The sequence below is a fragment of the Scyliorhinus torazame genome, chromosome 14 (genome assembly GCF_047496885.1).
Source record: "Scyliorhinus torazame isolate Kashiwa2021f chromosome 14, sScyTor2.1, whole genome shotgun sequence".
NCBI lineage: Eukaryota > Metazoa > Chordata > Chondrichthyes > Carcharhiniformes > Scyliorhinidae > Scyliorhinus > Scyliorhinus torazame.
This window is the reverse complement of record NC_092720.1, coordinates 148,759,989-148,786,169: the sequence shown is the minus strand read 5'-3', so window position 1 is coordinate 148,786,169 and position 26,181 is coordinate 148,759,989. Positions and strand designations below refer to the sequence as shown.

Here is a 26,181-nt window from a genome sequence, read left to right as displayed (position 1 = left end):
GGATCTGTTCTGGGGCCGTTGCTGTTTGTCATTTTTATCAATGACCTAGAGGAAGGCGCAGAAGGGTGGGTGAGTAAATTTGCAGACGATACTAAAGTCGGTGGTGTTGTCGATAGTGTGGAAGGATGTAGCAGGTTACAGAGGGATATAGATAAGCTGCAGAGCTTGGCAGAGAGGTGGCAAATGGAGTTTAATGTAGAGAAGTGTGAGGTGATTCACTTTGGAAGGAATAATAGGAATGCGGAATATTTGGCTAATGGTAAAGTTCTTGGAAGTGTGGATGAGCAGAGGGATCTAGGTGTCCATGTACATAGATCCCTGAAAGTAGCCACTCAGGTTGATAGGGTTGTGAAGAAGGCCTATGGAGTGTTGGCCTTTATTGGTAGAGGGATTGAGTTCCGGAGTCAGGAGGTCATGTTGCAGCTGTACAGAACTCTGGTACGGCCGCGTTTGGAGTATTGCGTACAGTTCTGGTCACCGCATTATAGGAAGGACGTGGAGGCTTTGGAGCGGGTGCAGAGGAGATTTACCAGGATGTTGCCTGGTATGGAGGGAAAATCTTATGAGGAAAGGCTGATGGACTTGAGGTTGTTTTCGTTGGAGAGAAGAAGGTTAAGAGGAGATTTAATAGAGGCATACAAAATGATCAGGGGGTTGGATAGGGTGGACAGTGAGAGCCTTCTCCCGTGGATGGAAATGGCTAGCACGAGGGGACATAGCTTTAAACTGAGGGGTAATAGATATAGGACAGATGTCAGAGGTAGGTTCTTTACTCAGTGAGTGGTGAGGCTGTGGAATGCCCTACCTGCAACAGTAGTGAACTCGCCAACATTGAGGGCATTTAAAAGTTTATTGGATAAGCATATGGATGATAATGGCATAGTGTAGGTTAGATGGCTTTTGTTTCGGTGCAACATCGTGGGCCGAAGGGCCTGTACTGCGCTGTATCGTTCTATGTTCTATGTTCTATACCTGGCGACTCTCGAGCAAACGTAATTAGAATTAAGGAAGGCGACCATATTGACCGCCATATTGAGAGCCAACGAAAGAGAGCAACATTTAGCAACAGAGCTCACTCCCTAACAGCACTCTGGGTGTACATAAACCACATGGACTCCAACACTTCATGAAGGCGATTTATCACCTCCTTCTCAACTGCAACAAGGGGTGATAAAAAAATACTGGCCCAGCCCGTGATGTCCATATCCCATGAGAGAAGTTTGTGTTGGTGCACCATCGTGGGCCGAAGGGCCTATACTGCGCTGTATCGTTCTATGTTCTATAAAGAACCGCATGTTCATTTCCGTTTTTACAAGTTATTCGGAGCATGCATGCAGGCATTTCAGTTCATAATGACAAAACGTTGACATTTTACTAAGCGTGATGGGATAGTGAGCCAACGCCTCTGTGCATAAGATCCTTCAGAAATACAGATATTCGCTACAGCAATTCTATTGTTTCAAACTCGGTTGTTCTGTTCATTTCCTGAGGTGCACTTTGGAGAATCTTGCAGTCCCCACACTGAGTAATGAATTAGAACATTATTGCAGAGGCTGCACTGCACAAAAAACATTACTTGTCAGTTGGGACGTTATCATTGAATGGAGCTATGTGGAGCGTACAATAGCTAGTCGAGAGACTTTTCCAATGATTGTCAGAACTCTACTCTTTCCCTGTAGGGCTAGAAACCTTCTTGTTCAAGAATTCAACCAGTTCATTTCACAAACGTCTCATTGATTTTGTTTCCGCCACCATTTAAGAGAGCAGAATCACAGAATCATCAAAGGATTTGAGTGCAGGTCAAGGCCATTTTATCCCCCCTTTGAACACGGATTGGGTCCTGTGAAATTAATGTAGCTCATGCTATTTAGCACTGGAAGTGATTTCCATTCAGGTACCTAACCACTTTCTTCCTGGAAGATGGGATAGTCATTCTCCACGCAATGTTTAGTCACTGTTTCCCGATTCTAAAGACTCATTATCTCATTATCACTTCATGAGCAGGATGTTTGCTCATCCTCAGAAATCACTTCTACTGTCAAAACAAATCACAATTCTCTGCTGCGGTCTGACACTAAACCAATGTTGTATCTATGCTGCAACTCTTGCATTATTCTATGGACTACATATTTGCATCACTCACCTTTCACCAGTTCGTGTACTGCAGGTCAAATTTGTTTTGTTTATCAATCTTCTCTGTTCCAACATGAACACACATCATGCAAATGAAACATGATTTGTTTCTAATATCCGTTATGATTATCCCATTAAATACACATTTTTATAATTTTGCCCCAGTCTATCGTTTCTTAAAGTTTTCCTAAATTTAACCTAAAAGCGGCTGGCCTGAATTTGCTGCTACATGCCTACTGTTATTATTTTATCAGGAACCATGAAACTCAAGACATTCTTCACAGCATCACCCACATAACTAAAGACAATTGGGTAAATATGGTCAATAGCTCCAAAGTTCCCCACCCAATATGTTGTGTTGTCTTCCGTCTGGTTGCTTTGCCATTTAATTAACACTGATTAAATTAACAGCGTCATTTAATTAACACTCCACCTGCCATTCAAAATATGCTTAGGGAAGACTTCCGCTGGTGACCATGGAGTGGAGTGAGTGTCCGAACATTTGGTGGGTCCCGCCCGTGCCATTTTATTCGGACCTTTCCCCCGGATAACAAGTGGATGTGAGGTGCAATAAAGATGCTGGAGATGGAGAGGAAAAGATTTACCCTCTGGTGTATAGAGCTGAGGGCCAGAATCGGTCGCAAAAGAGGGAATCAGTCGGTTGGAGCTGGTGCATTGCCTGTGATGCACATGAAGATGAGGAGGGCCAGGGAGCAGCTCTGCCGGCTCAGTGGTCGACGGAGCAGCTGGTGAGCTTCTTGAATGAGAAGTTCACTCAGCAACGCAAAGAGAGTCTGGAGGACCTGGCCCGGATGGTGGATTTGATGAAGGCGGTGAATGACTCGCGGCCCAGGATCAGGCGACCCAGAAGATGGAGAAGGTGGCGTGGGAACACAAGGAGCAGTTTGTCTCGATGGCAGCGGAGATGGGGCTGATGCGAGATCAGCAGGGGCGCCTCCAGGAGAAGGTCGATGACCTAGAGAACCGGTCACGTAGGCAGAATATAAGGATCGTTGGCCTGCTGGAGGAGGGTGAAGGAGGCAATGATGGCGCATACGTGGGGAGGATGCTGGAGAAGCTGCTCAGAGAGGGTGCATGCACACGGCTGTTGGAGGTGGATCGAGCACACAGGGCGCTAATGAGGAAGTCCCAAGGGAACGACCAACCGAGGGCGATGATGCTGCACCGGTTCCTGGACAAGGAGCAAATTATGAGGTGAACCAGGCAGACGGGGTGCTGCACCTGGGAGGGCAGTTTTTGTGAGGGCCATGAAGAGTCCAGCACGAGTTGTCATTAGTCCCCAGCCAATGGTAAGTAGGCAGGTTATAACATCCCTCCCCCGCAAAGTCCAAGGAATCCACCGAAGGCCCTGGTGAAGGAGGGCGTCGGACTCGTTTTGCCGCAGGCCGGACACAATTTGCACGCGGCGCAGGATCAGGCGGCGTGTAACGAGACGGAGACCGGCGCTTCCATGATGAACGGCGTAACGGTTGTACATCCACGCCCCGTGGACCCGAAGATTCCCCCTCTGATGCGTCCTGTGTCTCCATCTCGGAGTCAGAGTCTGCTGCCTCCGTCATGTCAGCGTCTCTATCTCCATTCAGTTCTGTAACGACCTGCGCAGGCTTCGAGTGAGGCACCAGTGGAAGATTGTGAGGACTACCTTCCCTTGTCTCTGGTCTCTGCGGCTGTAGAAATTAGCTCCGGGGGCGGGGAATCTTTGGAGGGGATAGTCTTCTGGACCGAACGTGGTCTACATGTTTGCGCTGGAGACGACCCTGGACTTGCACCTGATAAGATATAGGGCCAGTTTGGCAAAAGATTCCGCCAGGAACCCACTGGGCACCACCAGCAAAATTCCGAACGAACACTGGGTCACCGGGCGCAAACTGCCGAATCGGCCGATGCCGAGAAAATCCCTGTCCCTGCCGTTCTTGTGTGCGGCGTACTTTTGCGCCAATGTCCGGGAAAACCATACTAAGGCGGGTGCAAAGTCTCCGGCCCATTAGGAGTTCTGCGGGAGCTACCCCAGTCATTGGGGGTGGTCCAATACGTAAACAAAAAGCGAGCCAGTCTCGTGTCCATTGATCCAGAAGACTGCTTCTTTAGGCCTCTTTTGAATCTCTGCCAACCCATTTGAAGCCGGGTGGTAAGGGGCAGTGCGGATATGGCGTATGCCGTTCATCTTCATGAACCTCGCAAACTCCTCACTGGTGAATGGAGTGCCGTTATCCATGACCAGCACCTCGGGGAGGCCATGCGTACTAAAAGACAAACGCATCTTCTCAATTGTTGCGCAGGACATTGTCCCCTACATCTTATGCACCTCTAGCCATTTAGACTGGGCGTCGATTAATAGAAGGAACATGGATCCTTGAAAAGGGCCTGCGAAATCTGCATGCAAGCGTGCCCAAGGCCGCCCTGGCCATTCCCAGTGATGTAGGGGCGTGGCCGGCGGAGGTTTCTGATGCTCCTGGCAAATGGAGCACCTTCTCAATGTCGGTGTCGAGGCCTGGCCACCAGACATAACTCCGTGCCAACATTTTAATTTTGGTCACACCTGGATGCCCACTGTGCAAGTCAATCAGCGTAGTATCAGCTCCTGGCCTTTTTCCGGGACAATCACACGCGTCCCCCACAAGAGGATGCCGTCTTCCACGCTGAATTCTGACAGCTTGGAGGAAAATGCCCGCAACTCGCCTGGGAGCTGTCTATGCTGCCCACCATACAGGACTATGTGCCGAACCTTTGACAGGACTGGCTCCGTCTGGGTCCACTCACAGATCTGTGATGCCGTGACAGGCAAGGTGTCCATAAAATTTAGGGTTGCAACCACCTCACCGGTCGTGGGGGTCGACATGGGGCCGGTCGATAAAGGCAATCGGCTCAGTGCGTCGGCATTTGCTATCTGTGTTCCTGGTTTGTGCTCCAGAGAATACTCGTATGCAGCGAGCAACAAAGCCCAGCGCTGGATCCGTGCGGAAGCAGTGGGCGGTATTGGCTTATCCTCTCTGAAAAGTCCCAGCAGAGGCTTATGATCAGTCACGATAGTGAAATGGCGGCCATACACGTACTGGTGGAAGCGTTTCACCGCAAAAACCACTGCCAGGCCCTCCTTCTCGATCTGCGCGTACTTTTTCTCCGCTGCAGTCAATGTGCGGGAGGCGAAAGCTATCGGTTGCTCGGCCCCGTTCTCCATCTCGTGGGACAGGACGGCCCCAATACCATACGAGAATGCATCACATGTGACGAGCAAAGGCTTTCCAGGATCATAGTGGGTTCGTAACCCAGACGACGACAATTGTTGCTTTACCCGCCGGAAAGCGGTTTCTTGCGGCTGACCCCAAACCCAGGTGTGATTTTTCTTTAGCAGAAGGGCTAGCGTAGTTGCCAGATTGGGGAGGAACTTCCCGTAATAGTTTACGAGACCGAGAAAAGAACGAAGATGCGAAGTGTCAGTCGGGGCGGGGGCCTGTTGAATCGCTCGCACCTTCTCTGCGACGGGGTGCAAACCTTCGCGGTCCACCCGATAACCTAGGTAGACTACTTCCTTAGCCTGAAAAAAGCACTTTGTGCGACGTAAATGGACTCCAGCCTCCGAAAAGCGTCTAAGGACAGCCTCCAGATTTTCCAAATATTCCTGCTCCGACGTCCCTGTAATCAAAACGTCATCTAAGTAGACAGCAACACGTGGTAATCCTCTCAAAATACCCTCCATAACACGTTGAAAAATAGCGCAGGCAGAGGATACTCCAAAGGGCAACCGTGTATCTTCATACAGGTCCCGGTGTGTATTAATCGTTACATATGGTCGGGAGGCAGGGTCCAGCTCCAACTGAAGGTAGGCATGACTCATATCTAATCTTGTCAAAGAGAGTCCACCTGCAAGCTTCGCGTAGAGATCCTCTATGCGAGGCATTGGATATCGGTCGAGTCGGGAAGCCGTATTCACTGTAAGTTTATAGTCGCCACACAAGCGAACTGTGGCATCTGGCTTCATTACAGGTACAATTGGTGCTGCCCAGTAAGCAAAACGGACGGGCCTGATAATACCCAAACTCTCCAAACGAGTGAGCTCCCCTTCTACCTTCTTGAGCAAGGTGTAAGGCACCGGGCGCGCCCGGAAATACGCGGCGTGGCTCCTGGTTCGACTAGGATACGGGCTATGGCCTCTTTTATTTTCCCCAAACCAGGCTGGAATACATCGTCCTAGCACCTCAGTCAACCCTTCAGAAACTGTTTGGAGGATGTGCTGCCATTGCAACCGCAAATGGCGCAACCAGCCCCGACCCAAAAGGCTGGGTCCATGGCCGCGTACCACGATAAGTGGGAAATGCCTCGACTGGCGTCCATAAACAACAGGGGTCATTGTAGTTCCTGCAATGTCCAGTGGTTCTCCCACGTAGGTGGCCAACCTGGCCTGTGAGTCGGTTAATGTAAGGGTCTGTATACCCTGCTTGATGCGGTCGAATGTCCTCTGGGCGATCACGGAGACCGCTGTGCCAGTGTCCAACTCCATCTCAAGCGGGTGACCATTGACCCGTACTGTCACCTTAATGGGGGCCACACGGGGAGCTGCCACACAATGCAGCTGCAGGCAGTCGTCCTCCGTCTCCACGTCCTCAGGAGTAGTCGCCGCAGGTTCATCCACATGGAAGGTACGGCCCCTGGGCTGGTCCCAGTTTCGGTCGGAACGACGGCGCCTCTGGCGCCCACAGGACCGGTGTCTGCGACGGGGTCGGCGCCTACAAGTCTGACACGGATATGGCTACTGATCCATTGGTTCTGGAGAAGGCTCCCTTTGGGGAGGAATGCCCGACGGCCACTGGCGTCGGTCCGGACTTCGCCTCACCCAAGGTACTGCAGGAGTGCGGGGGGACGTTTTCGGATGGAAGGGGTTGCGCCCCAAGGCATGCACTTCCATTCCCTGTAGCTCCTGTACTCCTCGTTCTGCGCTCTCTCGGGACAATACTATTTGAATGGCCTGTTGAAAAGTCAATGTTGGCGCAGCTAACAACTTTCTCTGGGTGGCCGCATTGTTAATATCGCAAACCAAACGGTCGGGTAACATTTCTGACAAGGTCTCACCATAGTCACAGTACTCCGCAATCCTGCGTAGCCTGGATAGAAAATTGGCAAGGGATTCTCCAGGGGTCCTCTCAGCGGTATTAAACCGGTAACGCTGGACTATCGTGGACGGGGTTGGGTTAAAATGTTGCCCCACTATATTCACAAGTTCATCAAACGTTTTGGTGTCCGGCGCAGCCGGGTACGTAAGGCTCCCAATCAACCCAAACGTATGTGGGCTGCAGGCGGTGAGCAATATGACCACCTGGCGCTCGTTTTCGGTGATATTGTTTGCCCGGAAATAGTAACGCATCCCTTGTGCGTACTGGTTCCAGCTTTCCAGCGCAGCATCAAAAATATCCAAACGTCCATACAGAGGCATGGTATAATAGAAAACAACTTCCAACCTGTATCCAACAAAAATCCAGGGAGGTGGTTTCAGCAGTGTAGACAGCTATTCACTTCAACCCTCATCGCCAGTTTTGTGAGGGCCACAAAGACTCCAGCACGAGTTTTACGGATACAAAGTAATAACATTTATTTACAATAACATATATATATAACAGCAGCAGCAACTTCCCTTGCTGCACACTCCTTCCTGCTGGTTCCCAACTGGCCAGCCTTATTTATACTTGGAGTTTACTAATGGTTTCTCCGTACCCCTCATTGGGGAAGCTCATACTCCCACAGGATTGTGGGATTGTCATTAGTCCCCAGCCAATGGTAAGCAGGCAGGTTATAACAGCAGTAAAATCCGAGTGTACCAGGACTGGGTGCAGAGCTGACCAAGAGGAGAGCGAGTTATAGCAAGGTCAAGGTGGCCCTCTACAAGAAGGGGGTGAGGTTCGGACTGTTGTATCCGGCATGTCTGTGGATGACCCTACGAAGGCGGCGAATTGTCCTATGGATCGGCGCAGGAGGTGGTAGAATTTGTCAGAGACAATGGACTGGCAGGAGAAGGGGGCCTTGAACTTTTTGCGGATATTATTATGGTGTTGCTGTTGTTGCTAACTTGAAATGAAAATCGCTTATTGTCACAAGTAGGCTTCAATGAAGTAACTGTGAAAAGCCCGTAGTCGCCACATTCCGGCGCCTGTTCGGGGAGGCTGGTACGGGAATTGAACCGTGCTGCTGGCCTGCTTGGTCTGCTTTAAAAGCCAGCAATTTAGCCCAGTGTGCTAAACCAGCCTTGGTTGGCTCTTCATTCGTTGCCCATTGGGTCTTTACTGAATTTGCTCTGTTTCTATAACCTTTGCTCTAGAGTCGCCAGGTATCTTTATGATACCGGCACGAGGTTCAAGTTCAAGTAATGATCAATAACTCAACACACCAATTAGTAAGATTCAAATCAACACACATTTATTGTACACAGTAAATCGCTACTCATGCATAAACTCTACTTTCTAGGCTATTTCTATAGCTACCAGGCCTATACTTAGCTTCGGACTGGCCCACCAGGTCAGGGGAACAAATGGCCTTTCGTTCGATTCTGAGTCTGCAGGATTCAAAAGCTGGTATGGACTGGTAGCTGGGAGCCCTATCTCATAGCGTGCGTTGACTGGAGACTTACTTGGTTGATGCGGCAGCTTAGGCAGTTCACTGTCAAGGGTTGATTCAAGTTGCTGAGTGACCCTGCCGAGAAGACCGATTTGAACGGGGGCTCTACTTTATAGTCCCCAGGGGCTTTGCACCATTTGGGGCGGACCCCGTATCTGGTTCCAAATGATTGGACTACGTTCCGATCACTTGGATCGATTTCTCCAATGCTGGAGCTGTTCCCTGATCGCTGGGTGGTCCCTAGGTGTCCGTTGGCCGTCCTTTGTCTTGGCTCCCGCTGGCGCCGAGGAGTCTGGCTTGGCCTTTTTCACCGTAAATGTTTCCATTGTAGCCGGGGATCGCTCATTAGTATGCAGATGGCTGTGAGTTTCAGTGCTGTCTGGGCTTCTGCAATTTCTAATGCACAGGAGTTTTGCACTTGCTATGCTGTGTTGGCTGAATTTCCCTGTAGTCTTTGTGATTCTCCATTTTAAGTCGGGAAATGGCCAACCCAGGTGGCTACACTGTTAACTTGTGTTCGGGGCCATTTCTTTCTTTTTCATCTCCAGGTGTATTTTTTGTTCTTTGTTAGGGGAGTTAGTTTGTTTGGGTTTGGGGAGGGGATGTTTTTGGTTTGTTTGCACTAAAATTTGAGAGGGGAGGAGGGGAATCAGTAGGATGCCAGGCGCCATGGGCAGGGGGGGGCCAGGCAAGCTAGGCGGGCAAGTTCACTGAAACGCAATGGGGGGGGGGCGAGAGGAGCAGTGGGGGGATGGGAGCAAGGGTTGTTGCTGAGGGCTCTGGGGGGATGGGGAAGCGGCACGGTAACATAGTAGTTAACACTGTGACTTCACAGCCCCAGGGTCCCAAGTTCGATTCCCGGCTTGGGTCATTGTCTGTGCGGAGTCTGCACGTTCTCTCCGTGTCTGTGTGGGTTTCCTCCGGGTGCTCCGGTTTCCTCCCACAGTCCAAAGACGTGCAGGTTAGGTGGATTGGCCATACTGAATTGCCCTTAGTGTCCAAGGGGGTTGGATGGGTTTGCTGGGTTACAGGTATGGGGTAGAGGTGTGGTCTTAAGTGGGGTGCTCTTTCCAAGGGCCGGTGCAGACATGGGCCGAATGGCCTCCTTCTGCAATGTAAATTTTATGTCTATGTCTACTGCTGACAGGGATAGGGCTTGCAAAATGTAAGGGGAGGAAGATCGATGGTGGTGGGTGCCTGAGAGCGGGCCTGGGGAGGTGCGGGCATGGGCTGGAGGCTTGTCCACGAGGGGCTATGGTTGGTCGGCAGGGTACCCCCGACTAGGCTAGTCACGTGGAACGTTCTAGGATTGAATGGGCCTTTCAAGAGGGCCTGTGTGTTCGCACACTTAAAGTGATTAAAGGTGGAAGTGGCCATGCTGCAAGAGACGCACCTGTAGGTGGGGGACCAGATTAGGCTGAGGAAAGGATGGGTGGGACAAGTGTTTCATTCAGGATTGGATTTTAAAATGAAGGGGTGGCGATTTTGGTCAATAAGCGTGTGGCGTTCGAAGTGGGAAGTATAGTGGCAGGCTCTGGGGGGAGGTACGTTATGGTAAGTGAGAAACTGATGGGGGTGCCAGTGGTGTTGGTCAACATCTATCCACCGAACTGGGACGATGTGGAATTTATGAGGTGGGTGCTGGGGATGATTCCGGATATAGACTCTCATCGGCTGATTATGTGGGGGGGACTCTTATACAGTCTTGGATCCAAGACTGGACGGTCGAGCTCAAAGTTGGGGAGGTTGTCGGCTACAGCTAAGGAGCTCCGGCCGTTCATGGAGTACATGGGGGGTGGGGGGGCGGAGTAGACCCATGGAGATTTGGGATGCCGAGGGCAAAATAATTTTCGTTTTACTTCCATGTGCACAAGATGTACTCCCAAATAGATTTTTTCATGGTAGATAAGGTGTCGGCAGGGGAGGTGGATGTCGAGTATTCGGCAATAGTGGTTTCGGACCATGCCCCGCACTGGGTAGATTTAAGAGTGAGTAAGGAGGGAGCCAGCCCCCATAATGGAGGTTGGATATGGGACTGTTAGTGGAGGGGGGAGGTGTGTGAGCGGGTGAGGAAGGCCAGCTGGCAATATGTGGGCATTTATGACACGGGGGAGGTTTCGGCAGGTACGGTCTGGGAGGCACTGAAAGCAGTGGTCAGGGGGTAGTTCATTTTGATTTGGGCGTATCGGGAAAAGGCAGAGTGGTTGGAAATAGAAAGGCTAGTGGAGAGAATCCTGCAGGTGGACCGGAGATATGCAGAGACATCGGAGGAAGGGCTGCTAAAGGAACGCCAGAAGCTGCAAATGGAATTTGGGTTGGCAACCACGAGTAAGGACAGCTGTGAAGGGTGAGAGGGGCGGTATACGAGTACAGGGAGAAAGCAAACAGGCTGTTAGCGCACCAGTTGAGAAGCAGGTAGTGGCGAGAGATATTGGGAAAGTGAAGGACACAGGAGTGAAAACTGTCTTGGCCCCGACGGGGGTGAATGGGGTGTTTAGGGAGTTTTATAGTAAACTGTATATGTCGGAACACCCAGCCGGGGAGGAGGGGTTGAGGAGGTTTCTGGGAGAGTTGGAGTTTCCGAAGGTGGACGAGGAGTTGGTGGAGGGCTCGGAGGCCCCAATCAGGCTTTTAGAAGTAGTAGAGGGGTTGGAGGCGACGCAATCGGGTAAGGCCCTGGGACCGGACAAGTACCCGGTGGAATTTTACAAGGCGTTTTTGAGGTCCTGGGGCTGCTGTTGGTAAGGGCCTTCAATGAAGCAAAGGAGCTGGGAGTGCTCCCACCGACGTTGTCACAGGCGTCGATCTCCTTCATTTTAAAACGGGATAAGGACCCGGAAAACTGTGGATCATATAGGCCAATTTCCTTGTTAAATGTGGATGCCAAACTGTTGGCGAAGATCCTCGCCACAAGGATCGAGGATTGCGTCCCGGGATAATTGGGGAGGACCAGACGGGGTTAGTTAAGGGGTGGCATTTGGCGACCAACATTAGGAGGTTGCTTAATGTAATCATGATGCCTCCAGAGGGGCGTGAGGTGGAGGTGGTGGTGGCCATGGACCTGAGAAGGCCTTTGATCGGATGAAGTGGGAATACATCTGGGAGGGCTTGGGTCGGTTTGGGTTTTTGCAGGGATTTGTGGGTTGGGTCTAGTTGCTATACCAGGCACTGATGGGAAGTGTGCAAACGAATCGGGCGAGATCGGACTACATCAGGTTACACCAGGGGATGAGACAGGGATACCTACTGTTGTTTGCCTTGCCTCTAGAGTCATTGGCATTGGGATTGAGAGCATCGAGGGTCTGGCAGGGGATAGTCCGGGGGGGGGGGGGGGGGCGTCGGGTGGAACACAGGGATCTGCTGCTGTACATATCGGACGCGCTGGGGGGAATTGGAATTGGAGGGATTGTGGGGATATTCGAGGAATTTGGCCGGTTTTCGGGATACAAATTGAATATGAGTAAGGGTGAGGTCTTTGCGATCCAGGCAAAGGGGCAGGGGAAGAGACTGGGTGAGATGCTGTTCAAGGTGGTGGGAGGGAGCTTTTGGTATTTGGGTATCCAGCTGGCACGGGAGTGGGAGCAGCTGCATAAGCTGAATTTGGGGGGACTTTCGGAGGTGGGATGAGCTCCCGTTGTCATTGGCGGGGCTGGTTCAGACAGTAAAAAATCACGGTCCTCTCGAGGTTTTTCTTTGTTTTCCAGTCTCCCAATCTTTATTCCCCAAATCTTTAGGTGAATGCAGAGATCCCTGCATTTGTTTGGGCGGGTAAAACCCCGGGGGGGGTCAAAAAGGTGCTGCTGGAGTGGGGGCATGGCCCTCCTGAATTTCAGCAACTATTACTAGACGGCGAATATTGCAATGGTCAGGAAGTGGGGGAGGGGTCGGTATGGGAGCGGGTGGAGGCGGCCTCATGTAAGAACACGAGTTTTGGGGCATTGTTAATGGCACCTCTGACGTTCTGGCCGGCTCGGTACAGTGGCAGCCCTGAGGGTATTGGGACAGTGGAGGCATCGGTGTGGGCGCTGATTTGTAATAATCACCGATTCGCTCCGGGGGGGCTGGACGGGGTGTTTCTGGGGTGGATGTGGGCAGGGATCGAGAGATTTGGAGATTTCATTGAGGAGGTTTCCCGAGCCGGGAGAAGCTGGAGAAGGAGTTTGTGTTGCCGGGAGGGAATGGATTCCGGTACCTGCAGGTGAGGGATTTTGTGCGGAGGCAGGTTTCGATCTTCCCCTACCTGTCGCCCCAGGGGCTACAGGATAAGGTGGTGTCGAGAACAGAAGTAGGAGAGGGGAAGGTCTCAGAGATCTATAAGGAGCTGATGGAGTGGGAGGGGGTCCCGATAGGGGAGGTGAAAAGAAAGTGGGAAGAAGTGCTGTATGGGGAGTTGGAGGCCAGGTTATGGGAGGAGGCCCTGAGGAGAGTTATTGCATCCTCATCGTGCGCCAGGCTCAACACGACTGTGGCCCAGCTGAGCAGGTTCTTTGAGGAGGTGGAGGATAGGTGTGTGCGCTGTGCGGTGGGTCCTGCAATCCATATCCATATGTTTTGGATATGTCCAAGGCTGAGGGGTTTCTGGTAGGGGTTTGCTGATGTCATGTCAGAGGTATTACAAATGAGGGTGGTGCCCAGTTCAGAGGTGGCGATCTTCAGTGTGTCAGAAGACCCGGGAGCCCGGGGGCGAGAGAGGCCGACTTCCTGACCTTTGCCTGCCTGGTGGTCCAGAGACGGATCTTACTAGGGTGGAGGGACTCAGAGCCCCCAAAGTCGGGTGTGTGGGTTAGCAACGTGGCGGGGTTTCTCAGACTCTTAAAAAAAATGCTTGTGGCAGTTAAGTTTCTACTTAATTGTAACAACAGAATGCTGTTGGCGAGAGCTTCAGCGATTATCATAACATAGCATATCCGGACAGATGTTAATACTTCCCCGATATTGATTGTGAGGCGTATGTGCAGCTTGAACTGTAACAAGCACTTCGCAGTCCAAGAATTGAACATGCTACAAGTCTTGCACCAGGCACGTAATTCATAAAGGAGAGTTAATGGGTCAATGATCAGAGAGCATGTTACCAACTCATTGTCAAAGGCACTATATGGAAGAGGAGTTGATTTAGTTTCACATGTAGAATCATCAGAAGCGTGAAAGTGAATTAAAAGGGCTGTGGTAGTTGATTTCACAAATAAATGTGAATAATATAATCATATTTGGACTTGTGCCCAAGGCCAAAAAGGCATGATGTATTTAAAGTTATTTAGTTGAGACTATCCCTCAGCAAATGTTTGGTACGATTACCTGGTGTGCCAGAGAAATATTGATGCGGTATCATCAGAATTGCTGGAGTTGGCCTTCGTCTTCGTATCTGAAAGAGCAAAGAAAGAAGCTTCAGGTTCCCCCATATTTATGAATTGTTTGAAGCACCTTATGCACAAGAAATGCAATAATGAACAGAATTCCCCCGTTCACGGTCACAGTGCCGAATGGGAGATAAAAGTAAATACACGATGCTCAGGTCATAACAATTGAGATAATTCCAGGGCTTTTGATTGATCTAACTCAACCAAACATCCAGCCCAATCATCAGTCATTGGATACAAGGGCAATTAACCTTTCCTTCTGGCAGCATGTCACACCCTCAGGTTTCCCAGCGAGTGAGGTGGCTTCTTTGGGAAATCCCATTGATAAGCGGCAGTAAGACAATCCTGCCGCCAGCGACTGGCGCCACCGAGGAATACACAGCTGGAGAACCGGAGAATCCAGACCTAGGTGATCAACATCAGGGACACAGGCTTCATTCTGTCCTTAGGAGACTGTGTGGAGTTTGCACGTTCAAAGAACAAAGAACAAAGAACAATACAGCACAGGAACAGGCCCTTCGGCCCTCCAAGACCGCACCAGCCATGATACCAACCTTTGCCAAAACCCTCAGCACTTCCTTGTGCTGTACCCATCCTATCCATGTGTTTGTCAAGATGCTTTTTGAATGCCGTTAATGTATCTGCTTCCACAACCTCCCCTGGCAACGCGTTCCAGGCACTCACCACCCTCTTCATAAAAAACCTGCCTCGCACATCTCTTAATTTTGCCCCACGGACCTTAAATCTATGCCCCCTGGTGACTGACCCCTCCACCCTGGGAAAGTGTACCTACCCATCCATCTATCCATTCCCCTCACAATCTTCTAGACCTCTATCAGGTCATTCCTCAATCTCTGTCTTTCGAATGAAAACAGTCCAAGTCTATTCAACCTCTCCACATAGCTAACACCCTCCAGACTAGGCAACATTCTGGTAACTCTCCTCTGCACCCTCACCAAAGCCCTACACATCCTTTTGGTAGTGTGCCGATCAGAATTGTGCGCAATATTCCAAGTGCGGCCTTACCAAGGTTCTATACAATTGTAGCATGACTTGCCAGTTTTTATACTCAATGCCCTATCCAATGAAGACAAGCATTCCATATGCTTTTTTGACTACCTTGTCCACTTGACTACCTTGTCCACCTTCAAAGATCTGTGGACCTGCACGCCCAGAGCTCTCTGACTTCCTATATGCCTAAGGGTTTTGCCATTTATGGTATATTTCCCCTCTATGTGCATTACTTCACATTTGTCTGGATTCAACTCAATTTGCCATTTCTCTGCTCAAGTCTCCAACCTATCTATGTCCTGCTGTATCTTCTGAAAATCCTCAACGCTATCTGCGACTCCACCAATCTTGGCGTCATCCGCAAACTTACTAATCAGATCGGCTACATATTCCTCCAAATCGTTTATGTACACTACAAACAACAGAGGCCCCAGCACAGATCCCTGTGGAATACCACTAGTCACAACCTTCCATTCAGAAAAAAACACCCTTCTACTGCTACCCTTTGCCTTCTGTGACCGAGCCAGTTCTGTATCCATCTTACCACCTCACCTCTGATCCCGTGTGACTTCACCTTTTGTACCTGTCTGACATGAGGCACCTTGTCAAAGGCTTCACTAATGTCCATGTAAACAACATCCGCCCTCCCCTCATCAATCATCTTTGGCCCCTCCTCAAAAAACTCGATCAAGTTAGTGAGGCACGACCTCCCCCTCACAGAACCATCGCTTATGTGTTCATTTAAAAAGCGCGGGAGCTGCGAGTCGGAGCGGAGATTTAAAAAGTGCGGGAGCTGCGACTCGGAGCGGAGATTTAAAAAGCGCCGGAGCTGCGAGTCGGAGCAGAGATTTAAAAAGATCGCGGCCTAGTTTCGGGAGCCATTTGGAGGAGGAGGAGCAGTCTCTGTCAGGGAGAGAACCTGAGAACATCTGACCCCTCAGAAGGTAAGTAAGTGATTTTTACTCATTTTTACTTTTATTACCTTTTCTCATTGTGTGTGTGGGGCGGGGGGGGGGGGGGGCGGGAACTGAAGGGACATCACAGAAAAGCTGTGACCTGAGTGGCTGGTTGGGAATCGACACTAAATTAAAAAGATTAAGCATTGGTAACTAATTAAACATAATTACTTAATTATAATTTAGAGGGGTATCTAAGCCAGAGATCGGAGAGTACTATATTTAGCTTTCACATTTATAGTAGAAATCTAGTGCTAGGAAACAGATAGTTAACAGTAATTTTTTTTTCTTTTAAAATTTAAAAAAAACTTTAAACTTTAATTTACGAATTAATTGACGGAATGTCAGTTAGAGGGGTGCAGTGCTCTGACTGTGAGATGTGGCAGGTCCAGGAGGCTTCCACCGTCCCGGATGGCTTAATCTGCCGAAAGTGCACCCAACTGGAGCTCCTCACAGACCGCATGGTTCGGTTGGAGCAGCAATTGGATGCACTTAGGAGCATGCAGGTGGCGGAAAGCGTCATAGATCGCAGTTATGTAAATGTGGTCACACCCAAGGTGCAGGCAGAGAAATGGGTGACCACCAAAAAGGGCAGGCAGTCAGTGCAGGAATCCCCAGTGGCTGTCCCCCTCTCGAACAGGTATACCCCTTTGGATACTGTCGGGGAGGGGATAGCCTATCAGGGGAAACCAGCAGCAGCCAGAGCAGTGGCACCACGGCTGGCTCTGGTGTTCAGAAGGGAGGGTCGAAGCACAGAAGAGCAACAGTAATAGGGGACTCTATAGTCAGGGGCACAGATAGGCGCTTCTGTGGACGTGAAAGAGACTACAGGATGGTATGTTGCCTCCCTGGTGCCAGGGTCCAGGATGTCTCCGAACGGGTAGAGGGCATCCTGAAGGGGGAGGGCAAACAGGCAGAGGTCGTTGTACATATTGGTACTAATGACATAGGCAGGAAGGGGCATGAGGTCCTGCAGCAGGAGTTCAGGGAGCTAGGCAGAAAGTTAAAAGACAGGACCTCGAGGGTTGTAATCTTGGGATTACTCCCTGTGCCACGTGCCAGTGAGGCTAGAAATAGGAAGATAGAGCAGCTAAACCTGTGGCTAAACAGCTGGTGTAGGAGGGAGGGTTTCCGTTTTCTGGACCACTGGGAGCTCTTCCGGGGCAGGTGTGACCGTGGGACAGTGTGGCTCTGAGGCAGAGCAGGCAGGGAGAAGTTGCTGAACACAGCGGGTCTAGTGGCCTGAAGTGCATATGTTTTAATGCAAGAAGTATTACGGGGAAGGCAGATGAACTTAGAGCTTGGATGAGTACTTGGAACTATGATGTTGTTGCCATTACAGAGACCTGGTTGAGGGAAGGGCAGGATTGGCAGCTAAATGTTCCAGGATTTAGATGTTTCAGGCGGGATAGAGGGGAATGTAAAAGGGGTGGTGGAGTTGCGCTACTGGTTAGGGAGGATATCACAGCTGTACTACGGGTTGCATCTGAACTGGAGAGGCATAGATATCCTGGCAGCGAGGTTTGCTAATGCCACATGAGAGGGTTTAAACTAGTATGGCAGGGGGGTGGGCACGGGAGCAATAGGTCAGAAGGTGAGAGCATTGAGGGAGAACTAGGGAATAGGGACAGTGTGGCTCTGAGGCAGAGCAGACAGGGAGAAGTTGCTGAACACAGCGGGTCTGGTGGCCTGAAGTGCATGTTTTAATGCAAGAAGTATTACGGGTAAGACAGATGAACTTAGAGCTTGGATGAGCACTTGGAACTATGATGTTGTTGCCATTACAGAGACCTGGTTGTGGGAAGGGCAGGATTGGCAGCTAAACGTTCCAGGAGTTAGATGTTTCAGGCGGGATAGAGGGGGATGTAAAAGGGGTGGTGGAGTTGAGCTACTGGTTAGGGAGAATATCACAGCTGTAATATGGGAGGTGTCCTCAGAGGGTAGTGAGGGAAAACAGCAGCAGCCAGAGCAGTGGCACCACGGCTGGCTCTGATGTTCAGAAGGGAGGGTCAAAGCACAGAAGAGCAATAGTAATAGGGAACTCTATAGTCAGGGGCACAGATAGGCGCTTCTGTGGACGTGAAAGAGACTACAGGATGGTATGTTGCCTCCCTGGTGCCAGGGTCCAGGATGTCTCCGAACGGGTAGAGGGCATCCTGAAGGGGGAGGGCAAACAGGCAGAGGTCGTTGTACATATTGGTACTAACGACATAGGCAGGAAGGGGCATGAGGTCCTGCAGTAGGAGTTCAGGGAGCTAGGCAGAAAGTTAAAAGACAGGACCTCGAGGGTTGTAATCTCGGGATTACTCCCTGTGCCACGTGCCAATGAGGCTAGAAATAGGAAGATAGAGCAGCTAAACACGTGGCTAAACAGCTGGTGTAGGAGGGAGGGTTTCCATTATCTGGACCACTGGGAGCTCTTCCGGGGCAGGTGTGACCTATATAAGAAGGATGGGTTGCATCTAAACCGCAGAGGCATAAATATCCTGGCCGCGAGGTTTGCTCGTGTCACACGGGAGTGTTTAAACTAGTATGGCAGGGGGCTGGGCACGGGAGCAATAGGTCAGAAGGTGAGAGCATTGAGGGAGAACTAGGGAATAGGGACAGTGGGAGTTGCGCTACTGGTTAGGGAGAATATTACAGCTGTACTGCGGGAGGACACCTCGGAGGGCAGTGAGGCTATATGGGTAGAGATCAGGAATAAGAAGGGTGCAGTCACAATGTTGGGGGTTTACTACAGGCCTCCCAACACCCAGCGGGAGATAGAGGAGCAGATAGGTAGACTGATTTTGGAAAAGAGTAAAAACAACAGGGTTGTGGTGATGGGAGACTTCAACTTCCCCACTATTGACTGGGACTCACTTCGTGCCAGGGGCTTAGACGGGGCAGAGTTTGTAAGGAGCATCCAGGAGGGCTTCTTAAAACAATATGTAGACAGTCCAACTAGGGAAGGGGCGGTACTGGACCTGGCATTGGGGAATGAGCCCGGCCAGGTGGTAGAAGTTTCAGTAGGGGAGCATTTTGGGAACAGTGACCACAATTCAGTAAGTTTTAAAGTGCTGGTGGACAAGGATAAGAGTGGTCCTAGGGTGAATGTGCTAAATTGGGGGAAGGCTAATTATAACAATATTAGGCGGGAACTGAAGAACCTAGATTGGGGGCGGATGTTTGAGGGCAAATCATCATCTGACATGTGGGAGGCTTTCAAGTGTCAGTTGAAAGGAATTCAGGACCGGCATGTTCCTGCGAGGAAGAAGGATAAATACGGAAATTTTCGGGAACCTTGGATAACGAGAGATATTGTAGGCCTCGTCAAAAAGAAAAAGAAGACATTTGTCAGGGCTAAAAGGCTGGGAACAGACGAAGCCTGTGTGGAATATAAGGAAAGTAGGAAGGAACTTAAGCAAGGAGTCAGGAGGGCTAGAAGAGGTCATGAAAAGTCATTGGCAAATAGGGTTAAGGAAAATCCCAAGGCTTTTTACACAGACATAAAAAGCAAGAGGGTAGCCAGGGAAAGGGTTGGCCCACTGAAGGGTAGGCAAGGGAATCTATGTGTGGAGCCAGAGGAAATGGGCGAGGTACTAAATGAATACTTTGCATCAATATTCACCAAAGAGATGGAATTTATAGATGTTGAGTCTGGAGAAGGGTGTGTAGATAGCCTGGGTCACATTGAGATCCAAAAGACGAGGTGTTGGGCGTCTTAAAAAATATTAAGGTAGATAAGTCCCCAGGGCCTGATGGGATCTACCCCAGAATACTGAAGGAGGCTGGAGAGGAAATTGACAGACATCTTTGAATGCTCACTGTCTTCAGGTGATGTCCCGGAGGACTAAAGAATAGCCAATGTTGTTCCTCTGTTTAAGAAGGGTAGCAAGGATAATCCAGGGAACTACAGGCTGGTGAGCCTTACTTCAGTGGTAGGGAAATTACTGGAGAGAATTATTTGAGACAGGATCTACTCCCATTTGGAAGCCAATGGACGTATTAGTGAGAGGCAGCATGGTTTTGTGAAGGGGAGGTCGTGTCTCACTAACTTGATAGTTTTTTGAGGAGGTCACAAAGATGATTGATGTAGGTAGGGCAGTGGATGTTGTCTATATGGACTTCAGTAAGGCCTTTTACAAGGTCCCTCATGGTAGACTAGTACAAAAGGTGAAGTCACACGGGATCAGGGGTGAGCTGGCAAGGTGGATACAGAACTGGCTAGGTCATAGAAGGCAGAGAGTAGCAATGGAAGGATTCTTTTCTAATTGGAGGGCTGTGACCAGTGGTGTTCCGCAGGGATCAGTGCTGGGAGCTTTGCTGTTTGTAGTATATATAAATGATTTGGAGGAAAATGTAACTGGTCTGATTAGTAAGTTTGCAGACGACACAAAGGTTGGTGGAATTGCGGATCGCGATGAGGACTGTCAGAGGATACAGCAGGATTTAGATTGTTTGGAGACTTGGGCGGAGAGATGGCAGATGGAGTTTAATCCGGACAAATGTGAGGTAATGCATTTTGGAGGGTCTAATGCAGGTAGGGAATATACAGTGAATGGTAGAACCCTCAAGAGTATTGAAAGTCAAAGAGATCTAGGAGTACAGGTCCACAGGTCACTGAAAGGGGCAACACAGGTGGAGAAGGTAGTCAAGAAGGCATACGCATGCTTGCCTTCATTGGTCGGGGCATTGAGTATAAGAATTGGCAAGTCATGTTGCAGCTGTATAAAACCTTAGTTCGGCCACACTTGGATTAAAGTGTTCAATTCTGGTCGCTACATTACCAGAAGGATGTGGAGGCTTTAGAGAGGGTGCAGAAGAGATTTACCAGAATGTTGCCTGGTATGGAGGGCATTAGCTATGTGGAGCGATTGAATAAACTCGGTTTGTTCTCACTGGAACGACGGAGGTTGAGGGGCGATCTGATAGAGGTCTACAAAATTACGAGGGGCATAGACAGAGTGGATAGTCAGAGGCTTTTCCCCAGGGTAGAGGGGTCAATTACTAGGGGGCATAGGTTTAAGGTGCGAGGGGCAAGGTTTAGAGTAGATGTACGAGGCAAGTTTTTTACACAGAGGGTAGTGGGTGCCTGGAACTCGCTACCGGAGGAGGTGGTGGAAGCAGGGACGATAGTGACATTTAAGGGGCATCTTGACAAATACATGAATCGGATGGGAATAGAGGGATACGGACCCAGGAAGTGTAGAAGATTGTAGTTTAGTCGGGCAGCATGGTTGGTGCAGTCTTGGAGGGCCGAAGGGCCTATTCCTGTGCTGTACATTTCTTTGTTCTTTGTTCTATTTGTTTCCTAATGGGTATAAATCCTGTCCCTGGGAATTCTCTCCAATAATTTGCCTACTACCGATATGAGGTTCACCAGCCTATAGTTTACAGACTGATCCCTGCTACATTTCTTAAACAGCGGTACCACATTAGCTATTCTCCAGTTCTCTGGGATCTCACCTGTAGTCAATGTAGTCAAAGCCCCAACAATTTCTTCCCTTGCTTCCCTCAGGATTCTGGGGTAAATCCCATCCGGCCCAGGAGACTTGTAAAGACCTTAATATCTTTTAGAAGATCCAATATTGCCTCCTTTTCAATGTCAACATGACCCAGGCTGTGCACACACCCTACCCAAGAACAATCTTCCACAACGTCCCTTTCTTTGGTAAACACTGATGCAAAGTACTCATTTACTACCTCGCCCATTTTCTCTGGCTCAACATATAGATTATCCCCACTGTCATTAAGTGATCCAATCCTTTCCCTGGCCACCCTCTTACTTCTTACATATGAATAAAAAGTTTTGGGATTCACCTTAATCATACATGCAACGGACTTTTCATGACCCGTCCGAGCCCTTCTAATTCCCGCTTCAGTACCTTCCTACTTTCTTTATGCTCCCCAAGGATTTCGGCTGGCCTTCTAGACCGTACAAAAGTCTCCTTTTTCTTTTTGACGTGGTTTGGAGGGATGGTGCAGACTCAATGGCCCGAATGGCCGCCTTCTGCACTTTAGGTGTTCTATGAACCATATGGATATATGGTAAGAAGTCTCACAACACCAGGTTCAAGTCCAACAGGTTTGTTTCGATATCACTAGCTTTCAGAGCGCTGCTCCTTCCTCAGGTGAATGAAGAGGTATGTTCCAGACAAATTCAAAGATGCCAGTCAATGCTTGGAATGCGAGCATTAGCAGGTGATTAAATCTTTACAGATCCAGAGATGGGGTAACCCCAGGTTAAAAAGGTGTGAATTGTGTCAAGCCAGGACAGTTAGTAGGACTTCGCAGGCCAGATGGTGGGGGATGAATGTAATGCGACATGAATCCCAGGTCCCGGTTGAGGCCGCACTCATGTAGCGGAACTTGGCTATAGGTTTCTGCTCGGCGATTCTGCGTTGCCGCGCGTCCTGAAGGCCGCCTTGGAGAACGCTTACCCGGAGATCAGAGGCTGAATGCCCTTAACTGCTGAAGTGTTCCCCGACTGGAAGGGAACATTCCTGCCTGTTGATTGTCGCGCGATGTCCGTTCATTCGTTGTCGCAGAGTCTGCATGGTCTCGCCAACGTATCACGCTTCGGGATATCCTTTCCTGCAGCGTATGAGGTAGACAACGTTGGCCGAGTCGCACGAGTATGTACCGGGTACCTGGTGGGTGGTGTTCTCATGTGTAATGGTGGTATCCATGTCGATAATCTGGCACGCCTTGCAGAGATTGCTATGGCAGGGTTGTGTGGTGTCGTGGTCACTGTTCTGAACGCTGGGTAGTTTGCTGCAAACAATCGTTTGTTTGAGGTTGCACGGTTGTTTGAAGGCAGGTATTGGGGGTGTGGGGATGACCTTGGCAAGATGTTCAGCTTCATCGATGACGTGTTGAAGGCTGTGAAGAAGATGTCGTAGTTTCTCCGCTCCGGGAAAGTACTGGACGACGAAGGGTATTCTGTCGGTTGTGTCCCATGTGGATATATGGATATATGGTTTACTCCCTGTACACACACGACTGCGTGGCAAAACTTGGTTCCAACTCCATCTACAAGTTTGCTGACGATACGACCATAGTGGGCAAATCTCGAATAACGATGAGTCCGAATACAGGAGGGAGATAGAGAACCTAGTGGAGTGGTGTAGCGACAACAATCTCTCCCTCAATGCCAGCAAAACTAAAGAGCTGGTAATTGACTTCAGGAAGCAAAGTACTGTACACACCCCTGTCAGCATCAACGGGGCCGAGATGGAGGTGGTTAGCAATTTCAAATTCCTAGGGGTGCACATCTCCAAAAATCTGTCCTGGTCCACCCACGTCGACGCTACCACCAAGAAAGCACAACAGCACCTATACTTCCTCAGGAAACTAAGGAAATTTGGCATGTCCACATTGACCCTTACCAACTTTTACAGATGCACCATAGAAAGCATTCTATCGAGCTGCATCACAGCCTAGTATGGCAACTGCTTGGCCCAGGACCGCAAGAAACGTCAGAGAGTCGTGAACACCGCCCAGTCCATCACACGAACCTGCCTCCCATCCATTGACTCCATCTACACCTCCCGCTGCCTGGGGAAAGCGGGCAGCATAATCAAAGATCCCTCCCATCCGGCTTACTCACTCTTCCAACTTCTTCCATCGGGCAGGAGATACAGAAGTCCGAGAACACGCACGAACAGACTCAAAAACAGCTTCTTCCCCACTGTCACCAGACTCCTAAATGACCCTCTTATGGACTGACCTCATTAACACTACACCCTGTATGCTTCATCCGATGCCAGTGCTTATGTAGCTTCATTGTATACCTTGTGTTGCCCTATTATGTATTTTCTTTTATTCCCTTTTCTTCTCATGTACTTAATGATCTGTTGAGCTGCTCGCAGAAAAATACTTTTCACTGTACCTCGGTACACGTGACAATAGACAAATCCAATCCAAATCCAATCCAATCCAAAATGGTTTAACAAGTTAACAACATATGGGTATTAAGCCAGGTGTCTGAAAATGTCTTTGTCTCCAGTTCCTCCTTTATTATGTCTAGTGTCTGCAGCATCTCAATCTCCAATCTATTTCCTGTTTATTTTGCATTCTCTTACCCCCTATATGCAACTTGAGTTGATACCAGCCTATCTGACATTCTGGGCCTCCAGTCAATTGTTGCAAGTTTAATTGGCGAAGCCAATGCGAGTTATTGGTAAATCAAATGGGAACTAATAATTATTCTCATGTATATTGTTGCTTAAAGAACACTTGAATTTTGTAATATCTAACAACCTTTGGCAATATTCTCTTTTACAATATTCTGAATGTGTACTGTGATTTTATAAGTGGAATTTGGACTGTTCTATAATTCAGGAATGTCACATAAAACAAATAAATAGATGCTGTGGTTCCAAACCTAAGCAATTAAACTTTTAAGAGGTTTGAATTCTTTATTTCACTGAGAGCAATATTCCAGTCAGGCAAATTCTTTAAAAAATGATTCTTTTTTTTAGTGTCAAAAATCAATTCCAGTTACAAACAGAGCAGAATAATTCTCTCTTTACAGTATCTAAGGAAGGATGTGCTGGCCTTGGAAAATGTCCAGAGGAGATTCACAAGAATGTTCCCTGGAATGAAGAGCTTGTCATTTGAGGAGCGATTGAGGACCCTGGGTCTGTATTCGCAGGAGTTTAGAAGGGTGCGGGGGGATCTTATTGAAACAGCATACTGCGAGGCCTGGATAGAGTGGACATGGAGAGGATGTTTCCACTTGTAGGAAAACCAGAATCAAAGGGCACAATCTCAGACTAAAGGGACTATCCTTTAAAACTGAGATAAGGAGGAATTTCTTCAGACAGAGGGGATGAATCTGTGGAATTTGGCTATTGAGGCCAAATCATTGAGTGTTGTTCAGACAGAGACAGAGAGTTTCATGCTTAATAAGGGGATCAGGGGTTATGGGGACAGGGCAGGAGAGTGGGGATGAGAAATATGTCAGTGTCATGGGAATGTCACTTTAAGAAATGTTTGTCTGCTCAAGTCGCTGCAGTGATGTCAGAGTGTGGGTGGCTCTGGCTCTGCTTTTTAGTTTCGCTTTGAGGAAAAGCTTGGGTGTGTCTGTCGTTTTTTTGTTTCATTTTAGTTTTGGAGAAGCTGCAATCACAGCAGGTTGTGTGTGAATCTCTACAAGCTTATGAATGTCCACTTGGTGATTTCAACATGGTAACTGTTCTCAGTAGAGAATTTAAACCTGATGGGCTTCTGTGAAAAGGATTTTTTTGTCTTATGGGTATTAAAAGGAAAGTTTAAGGAATACTTAGAGTGTTGTATTCTTTGGAGGGTGTACTTCAATTGATGGTTGCTAAGATGCTCACTGTATGTTTTAAAAAGGTTAATTGAGTTCATAGAATAAACATTGTTTTGCTTTAAAAATTACCTTTAAATTTCTGCTGCACCACACCAGTAGAGTGGGCCGTGTGCTCCCCATACCACAACCTGGTAAAAATCGTGGGTCAGGTGAACTCCATGGTACACTTTGGGGTTCTCTAAACCCTGGCCCATAACAGTCAGCAATGATTGAATGGTGGAGCAGACTCGATGGGCCGAGTGGCCTAATTCTACTCCTATGTCTTATGGTCTTATGGTCATAGTTCTATGATTCTATGAGTTGCCTAATTCTACCCCTACGTCTTATGGTCTTATGGTCTTACAGGAAGACTCTCATGGCAGTGAGAACAAGGGATAGATAATGAGCAAATACTATTCTACAATGGTACATCAAATCCTCCAAGGACAGTTATACCACAGTTTAGATAAGTAATAAATCTCACACTACACCATCCACCGTTCCAATGTGCAGGTGATTCAATAAATTATATTCTGGGTTTTATTTGCTCAACATATGCACAGGATAAATTATAGTATTCTAATTGAGGATTTAATGTTGAAACATACTGAAATGAATTCACAACATAAAACTAAGCCGAGGTCATCTGATTTGAAATTCAGCTGTTCTTTCAAATGTATGCGAAACGTTTTGTGAAATGTTTTGAATTATGTTGTACCCATAGTTAATACAGGTGAAAAATAAATGCTTATCAGCTCCTGAAATCAGACTGATTGAGTGGCTTTTATTGTTTGTTTTTTAA

The 26,181-nt window shown here is 48.8% G+C and overlaps 1 protein-coding gene across 2 annotated transcripts in view; it reads right to left on the bottom strand.

Moving 5' to 3' along the window:
- LOC140390087 (protein phosphatase 1 regulatory subunit 1C-like) overlaps positions 1 to 26,181 on the bottom strand; it is a 235,765-nt gene that overhangs the window by 116,038 nt on the left and 93,546 nt on the right. For both annotated transcript variants that reach the window (XM_072474987.1, XM_072474988.1), the window contains exon 2: positions 14,053 to 14,119. In XM_072474987.1, coding sequence (XP_072331088.1) covers positions 14,053 to 14,119 — 67 coding nt within the window. The remainder of the gene's footprint in view (positions 1 to 14,052; positions 14,120 to 26,181) is intronic.